The sequence below is a fragment of the Aptenodytes forsteri genome, unplaced genomic scaffold, assembly GCF_000699145.1.
Source record: "Aptenodytes forsteri isolate BGI_AS27 unplaced genomic scaffold, ASM69914v1 Scaffold82, whole genome shotgun sequence".
In the NCBI taxonomy this organism is placed as follows: Eukaryota; Metazoa; Chordata; class Aves; order Sphenisciformes; family Spheniscidae; genus Aptenodytes; species Aptenodytes forsteri.
Genome location: NW_008795490.1, coordinates 11,630,530 through 11,638,747, shown reverse-complemented (window position 1 = coordinate 11,638,747; position 8,218 = coordinate 11,630,530). Strand labels below are relative to the sequence as shown.

The window sequence follows — 8,218 nt, the reverse complement described above, 5'->3', positions numbered from 1 at the left end:
CCTGGAAGGAGTCTCCAAGGTTGTGTGCTGAGAACCAGCAGCCCATGGGAAAACAGAAATCATGTGATTTCAACAACTTCTGGATAACATACCTTGGTGTGCATGGGGTGGGAAGCCACAGAGTGTTTCTTATGTGCCACATTTAGGGCAGCTCAGTGCTAAGTGTGATGCAGGCTGTAAGCCAGCGATGTGAAGGGCAGTAGACGCAAAAGACTATGGGATAAGCATTAAGGCAGGGACTGCTACAAGGCATATGTGGTGCAAATGAGGCCTGTTTGGTGCAGAACATGATAGACAGAAATCAGGCCCAGGATTGCCAAGTTTTACATATCGTTGCTAGAAGTCCCAGCTAATGTCCATTTCTCACACTACCTGGTAAAATGTTTTTCAGGTACTAAAACATTGCCTATTTCCTATGTTTTCACAGTTTTGAAGAGATTTTCCAAATACCCAGGAGAAGGTGTTGGCATACTGTGTTTATATGGTAAGTCTGGTCTGAAATGCATTGGACCCAGCATGCATCTGCCATGCACAAAACGGTACAAGCTCAGAAGGGTTGCAGAACTGAAGATGCTTTACAGAGCTCAGCCAGACTCAGTGCCTGTGTGGGTTGTAGAGGACTACTTTCTCTCTCTAAGGCTGCACCTAAAACCATTTCAAATCTGGTTTTCTCTTCATTGTACAGTCCCTTGGTCAGAATAGGGCCAAGGCCCATTAAGCATTAGGGAGGCCCTATTGATTGGTGTGTAAGGCTGAGAAACATGGACACTTAGTGCTTATACAGTCTAAAAACCAGGAAGGGGCGAAAGGGACAAAAAGGCTTCCTTGGCAAAGATTTGTTCTGCAGCAAATTGGCAAACTTCACATTTCACACATTTCAGTATCAGTCTTTTTTCTAGTGTTATCCTGGCAATCTACATGATATCTTCGGGAAAACAATAATTTCTAATTAAAGATTTCACATGACAGAACATTCATACTAAAAAATAGTTGCACTGGCTCAAGCACTAGTAAAAAAATATATACCACTGATATAGGTACACAACAGAGTGATCAAACTGCTTTCTTCTAAATAAACTCAACTGCTGCAGCTGCTGAGCAAGACTGCAAAACAGCAATGATACAGGATAACTGCCACGGCTCGTGAGGAGGGGGATCACTGTAGGGCATTCCCCTCCTGTCTATGGTGACTGTGTAACAGCTAAGGAATTATGTTATGGGGCGGTTCGCAGGGGATGCGGCAGGTCCTTTTCATAAAGCCTTCCAAAAAGCGTCACTGTTACGAGCGGTTTCGATGTGCCATGCTTACTTTTCAAACGTCCGTCACGTAGCACCTAGTTGAAAAGAGAAAGTATTATGCTAATAGTCCACTAACACAGTAGCAATATTGCATGGTACAGAAAGGACAGGCCTTAGAGGTTCAATATGCAGCACTTTTAAAAGACAATCATGAGAGTGAAAGAAACGAGAATTCGCTCTGGCTCTGCCATAGCCTTCCCACATTTCCTTGGGGAAATGACCCTGAAGGTCTTTAAAACTTCCTCCAGCTCCATCTTTGGAAAAAAAAGATCATTTTCTCTGCCTCATAAGAAGGTTAGAGTGAGAATAACTGATTTGTTAGGTTCTCATTAGTTACTCATACATGGCAATGAAGGCTATATACATATCTAGGAGAGTAATTTGAAATCTTTTTTGATTTGTAGACCCCAAAACAATGAAACAATTTCCAGATGGAAGTAGAGAATTTCAGGCTACTTGCCATATGTTGCTTTTCTTAGTTACTTTTTACAGATCAATCACTGCTGTTAATAGACTGTGAACACCTGCAACATTTTAAGAGCCTCTGTGACAAACAATAATCATGTATTTGTTAAGAAAATATAAATTATTTTTTTTAAATTAGACCATGATCTTATTTTAGCACACCAATAAATCTTTGATCTGTATATTTTTACAGAAGTCCCATTCAAAACAAATATGCAGGATGAGCAATGCTTTTCCATTCTCTACCTTGTAAAAAAATCACCCTTGTTTCCCTTAAAATTCTTCAGGTCTTTTTCACTGTCTTCATTGTCTCTTGTAAGCTATTAAATACCTCTTCCAAATCAATTAAGATTTCATCTAGCCTCTTACATAAACATAATATAAGGTTGATGAATGAAAACATGTTTTGGCAAAAATATAGGATGACATTTCAAACAAAAAAAATAAGCCCTACAAAACCCCCCAAAATCCCTTTTAACATTTTTAACTGCATAGGATCTCTGCTCTTCTGTGTGATACCCATTAGTATTTTTTCTTGCTTGGACAATTTCTCAGAGTATTTGATTTCTTTGTCTCCTAAAATGCCCATCAGCAGAAACCTGTAGAAAACAGCTCCTTGAAAGCTGCCATTTATAGATTTGGGACCTGAAATGGGAACGCATGTTTGCTAAAGAAAACACTGAAGAGATCCTCAGCCTTAGCATTTATACGTTCTCATCAGTAAGGATGAATTCAATCCATCCGTTTAAATGTCCTCTTGAGTTATGGTCCACAGAACCAAAGAAAGTGGTTCTTGGATGGGATTTTTCTGCCATATCAGTTTCCAGTGCCATGGCCTGGAAAACCTAGCATGACACAGCTCCAGGGTGTCCCGTTACCTCGAACTCCCCGGGGGCCAGCTGCACCCCACTGTACAAGACTTCTGGAAAGACGTAGTTAGTGCCAAACGTGCCGCTGAGGGAGAACGTCTCAAACTTGGTCTGCGCAGTCTCCACCGGCTGCCCGCATGTCTTCAGGTCAGTGGTCTTGCACTTGAGCAGCGTGCATATCTGCGGGGAGGAGGGTACAGAAAGGCAAAATACCACTAAGCTTTCAACAATCAAGAGCTGGCTTTGATTGTAAGAAAAGTTCTCACAATGCAGGAGCAGACATGTTTTGGGATGGTTGGGATGTAGGCATATACAGCCCACACTCACCCCTACAAAACCAATTACCTGCCAATGGTATTTTATGAGAGAACCGTGAAGCCCATCAAATGCACCCAGGACATAAACTTCATCTTTGCTCTTGTTTGCCATCCGATAGATCAAATGACAGCAGAGGTCTCCTTGGCAAACCGTGTAATTTCCAGCTTTGCGCCTGAGTTCACTGAAAGTGAATATATCCCGCCGGACAGCTCCCAAAAAAGTGTCTTTTTCTCCTGGAAATTTCTTGATGCTTGTGGCAAAGGAGCTCCAGTTGACGGCAGGGGGGTAGGTGGGAGAAAGACGGGGGCGTGCACTCAGCTCTGCTAGCAGGAGACGTCCCTCCTCAGTCCCACTGTCGTAATGGTAGGCGGCGGGTCCCTCCGGCGTGAACAGCCCGCTGCCTGCCAAGGACACCCACCAGCCCTCCGTCAGCCGGCACCCCAGAGCACAGCTCGGCAGGGGGGCCAGCCGCCCCCCGTGCCACACCGGCGGGCTTTTTCAGTGATGCTATTTTCAGTCAACATGTTACGGAGAATTTTGGAATAATTTTAAAGCACAGAACCGCTAAAATACCCATCATAGTGTAAAAACATGAACTAAACTTCACAGGTTAAACATGACCTTCACAGGTTTTGTGCTTCGCTGGATCTTGAATCTGAGCCTTAAATGGCAATTTCACACACGACCATCCCTTTTTTTTAAAGAACTTATGTTAATTTAAATAGAAATCAGAGCTCTAAGAGTGGTGTATTTGCCAAAGAAGGAAATGATGGGGGTAATTACGTTTCACAGAAGGAAACCCAGGGCTGTGGCCTAAATTCAGCTCAGTCTATTTAGAGCAGGAAAAAATGTTCCTTTGTGGCTTCGGCTTCAGGGGAGAGTTACAGATGCAGCTACAGCAATGTTTTCTCAGTTTACAGAAAAAAAATTGGCAGTAAATATCTATTCAGATCAAACCGAAACATAAATACCTCTAATTCTTCAGCAACCACAAAAACCTGAAAATGTTTTATTCAATATACAACGGGAATCCTCCTTTTGGTTTTAGGTTATTAAGTTCTGTTTAAAACATCTTTTCTCCATTGAACTGTTGATTGAATTTTAAACAAAAAAATGCTGCTTCTAAATGAAAGGCTGAAAATTTAAGTGAAACTTTGTGCTATTTTTGAAATAAAATTTCACTTCTGTATTATCAAAATTTCATGTCATGCAGTTTCTCATTCTACCTCTCCCAGAACATTCAACATTTCCTTGCCTGAAGGTGTTTACTACATTCAGTACAACATCAAGAATATTTTTAGTCTGATTGAAACACTATTTTCCAGAGACTTCACTATTTGTAAAACATTTTTGCCTGCTTCTGAATCCAGTACTCTGAAGACAATTTCCCTTTTCCCAAATGCAACTCACCTGTCATCGCCAAGGTGATGTTGTGAGTATTTGCTGAAAGCAAATTGACACCCATGCCCATAGCCCAGGCAGAGTGAAACTCAACCGCAGTCAGAAATGGCAGGACATTCATCCAAGCCGTCGGGAAGAGCACGGTGTCCACCTGCAACTCGCTCACCAGGACCACGGCAGGCTCCCGGAAAAGGATGTCGAAGCATGTGAAAATGCCAAACTTCCCAAAGGGGGTCTCAAAGGTGACGGCTTCTGGCTCTTTTGGGTAATTAAACTGAGTTTCTCTCCTAAATAGGTTGTACTGCCCGTGAAGAAAATGGCATATTAGAAACTAAAAATAAAGCAAGGTTATGAACAGCTACTTTCGCATCTGAGATAGGCATTAAGGCAAAGCTGGGGGTTGAGATACCTGAGCTGGCCAGCACAGCAGGTTTCCAGCCAGCCAGCTGACCCTCTCCCCCTGCAAAACGGGGTGGCTGCGCCCCAGCTGCCTCCTGGAAGCAATGCCCAGCCAATATTAACTGCTAAACCCTGCCAAGACATCACCTGCAAAAGCGCTATCTGGCTTGGCTAAAACTGTGCTGAGGACCAGCTAACATTTACTGAGTATGGAAAACTGTCACTGCTTCTTTCCCGTTTAGTATCATAAATGTAGCCCTTAGGTGTTTGGTATCCAGCATGTGCTCTGCAGCTGCGGTGCTCCTGGGAATAATGCCTGATCGATCAAGCACTTGCCTAATTTTCCTTCTGGCCATAAGATCCTCGCATCGGATCATCCTGGATTGGTTGTCGCTCTACAATTGTGTAAAATTATTATATAAACTGTCTGAAATTGGTGCCAGAGAGATGAAAAGTATACTGATAATCAGTTACAGGGTGATGCTGAAATGCCTCTTTACCTTGTGGTAACGAGCCACCAGTTTCCCCTCCGGGTCAAAGACGACATCAGTGTTGTACTGATAGCGACCGTCGCTGGGGCAGCCGGCATCACTGGAGTTACACGGCTTCTTGTCCCCGATGTTTGCAACCACATAGATGGAGTTATTCCTGGCCATGCAGCTGAGTCGTTCCTGCACTGGTGCTGGAGCAAATCTAATGCATTTTTGGTGAAAGAAAACAACCAAAAAAGTTTAAGTTCAGATGTGGAAGAAATGCATTCAAAATTACTATTCCACTAACTGCATATCCCCAGATGCAGAAAAAGGGATAGATCAAATCATAGTTTCTCTTCATTTTCTTCTCTGTTCATAGCATCATTTTAAATTGCCGGTCTCTTTTAGCTTTAAAAAATGGTCTCCCTGTGTTCTTCTTTCCTGTACCCTTAACAATGTTATTTTCTGTGTGGATATAATTCCCAGCTAACACACATACAAAGATATGGACAGCTTCAGAAAACAAGAGGGGAGACTAAATCAATATACAAATATAAACTTCAAATAACTTAAAAATAAATTTTCAGGCAGACCTAAATCTTGATTTAAAAGACCATTTTAGCCTTTTTTAAGACTCTTCACTCTGTTTAAGGCAGCTGCCCATAATCCTTTAGTAAAAAGTGGCCACAATATTTACAGAGCTGAGGACTCTTGAAATCTTGCTTCATAAAGCCTCAGAACAGAAGAATACAAAAGCTTAGCTTAGTCACGAACTGGTCCTCTTGGACCTCCCTGCTGACACACGTTCAGAGCAGCCCTGTGTAACACAGCAGACTGTGCAAGCAGTTGGATTTCTAAAAGGCATTTTTTTCAGACCTAGAGAAATATTTTGTGCAATTTGATTTAGAAATCACCCAGCCACGTGAGCTGAGGATTGAATCACCTTGTCTGATCTATGTATCCAACATGATAATAAACTAGCTTATACTTACAGAAGATTTTCACAATTGATCTGAAGTGATGAAGTTTTACATGTTTTAAAAACAATTATTTTGCCTAAAATTTCCTCATTTTCCTCTTTTTGCCATTTTTAAAAGTGAGACTGTCTCAATGCTTTTTACCTTGCATATTCCCATTGCCATTTAATTAAGAGTTCTTTTTGGTGCATCCCATTTCTACAGTACTTGGGATTTTTAACAGATTAAAAAAATTAGCAGTACTTAGACATTTACTGGGAGCAGCTCATGACTCCATGAGACACTAGTTCAAAACCACGTAAATCACTGCAGAAGAAATCACCTTGTGGGGTCGGTGCAAGGAATCCAGTTCACCACCGGATCAGGGATGTCCTCCAGGTAGGGGTAGATGGTTTCTCTTGTGAAATGCCAGCCATAAATGCCGTCTTCAGGAGTCACAATGATGTGGGCGCCCTGACACAACAGGCTCCGTTAAGAATTCACCCATCGACAGGTAACCAGGAGGGTCAGCAGGAGCAGAAAACACTAATTAACAATGCTCACGATACACCTGGTACCTGCTGGGCGGCTTCCTTGATGGCTCCTTCCAAGACATCCATGTTTTTGTTCATCAGGGCCAAAGCATCGTCAGGAGAAACAGGCTCACCAGTGGCATCTGGCAGGATGACCGCGTGCTCGTAGACGGCTGCAGTGAAGGTGTCGGAGGCAAGGGCCTGAAGGACTGCGAGTGCAAACACCGCAGCGTGCAGGAGAGGCTGGGACGGGAGCATGGCTGGTGCCTCACAGCTCCTGGATCAGGCATTGGGAATATAAGCCAGATAGAAAGAGGAGGAGTAAAGACTAGTAAGTTTGCTTTGGAAATAATCTTCTATTGAGTAATCTGGGAAGGTACAGTATAGTTCTGCCAACAGTCAGGATATTTATTTATACTAAGAAGTCAAAGAGACATTTCTAGGAAGTGGAACTTGTTTCCAATTTGAAATGCTGTAAATAAAACATGAACAAAAGGCTAAGAGAGCATGTCAGAAGCCATGCTGATCTACAAGAGTCTCCATGGAAGGAGCACTTACACACTCCATTCATACATCCCTCTCCAGGCTTCCAAACCCATCTCAGGACAAGCCCAGACTCTCGTAGTTAGGGCACACTACTCTGTATAACTTTACTGCACGTGGCTGCCATCGGTTAAAAATCCAGGCAGGGGTGAAGGCAGACTGCCTGCCTGAAGTACAGCCCTCACGCTTCAGAGTGTAGCTGATTCATCTACGCTTATGAGACAGGTGGTCCTGCCATGCCTCTTGCCTTTGGCCAATGGCTTATTATAGTTGTACCAGGTGCCCTGAGAGTGTCCTCCCTCCCGAGTTCATATTGCAATATAAACTAACCCTTGAACTGTGCTGATCTCTCTGCCTAGAGCTAACATACTCACTTGATTTGTGAGAAAGAATTAAATGACACATTTTTTTTTTACTATTTTTGTTATGTCTAACATACTCACTTGATTTGTGAGAAAGAATTAAATGACACAGATTTTTTTTTTACTATTTTTGTTATGAAAGGCATTTTTTGCACAATAAGCAATTTGAAATTACTCATACAAAGCATTTTCTTTCTCATGGAAAGCAATTTTTGCATAGTATTTTGGAAATACGGTATTACTACTATAGTTCCAGGTGCTTCATAAAAAAAAACTGTGTCAGAACCTGCAGTATGTCTGTGAGGGTAAAGGAACATAACCTGGCTAATCATTTACCGCTCAGCAAGAAACCAAGGAAAATATTCTTCATCCTGACAATATCTTCCTCTTCACTATGTAGTTTCACCCAGAAGTCTTTTTTTTGTCCATCAGCACCAAGGCCTCCTCAGGAGAAACCGGCACTTCAGTGTCCTCTGACAAGACCACGTTGTGCTCGTAGATGGCTGCGACGTCGCTGTCCAGGGCACAGGCCTCCAGAGCAGACAGCACCAAAAGCACGGCAGAGGCACGAGCTTTAGGAAGCCCCATGTCTGGAGCCTG

The 8,218-nt window shown here is 42.7% G+C and overlaps 1 protein-coding gene across 1 annotated transcript; it reads right to left on the bottom strand.

Moving 5' to 3' along the window:
• Positions 1-929: 929 nt before the first annotated feature.
• Positions 930-6,979, bottom strand: LOC103900751 (vascular non-inflammatory molecule 2). The gene is made up of 7 exons (XM_009281515.2): positions 6,759-6,979; positions 6,524-6,654; positions 5,252-5,444; positions 4,362-4,653; positions 2,979-3,352; positions 2,643-2,813; positions 930-1,334 (listed from the first exon to the last, which is right to left on the bottom strand). Exons 1-7 carry the CDS (start codon positions 6,969-6,971, stop codon positions 1,215-1,217), a joined length of 1,494 nt encoding a protein of 497 aa, XP_009279790.1. The 5' UTR covers positions 6,972-6,979; the 3' UTR covers positions 930-1,214.
• Between the last annotated feature and the right edge of the window lie 1,239 nt (positions 6,980-8,218).

What these genes read in the sequence shown, in the direction of transcription:
- LOC103900751 (XM_009281515.2), bottom strand. Translation starts at nt 6,971, where the DNA reads ATGCTCCCGTCCCAGCCTCTCCTGCACGCTGCGGTGTTTGCACTCGCA. An exon ending in TCAAGGAAGCCGCCCAGCAG is followed by an intron (nt 6,655 to 6,758) that starts GTACCAGGTGTA and finishes CTGTTGTGTCAG; the next exon opens with GGCGCCCACATCATTGTGAC. An exon ending in TCATAAAATACCATTGGCAG is followed by an intron (nt 2,814 to 2,978) that starts GTAATTGGTTTT and finishes TCCTCCCCGCAG; the next exon opens with ATATGCACGCTGCTCAAGTG.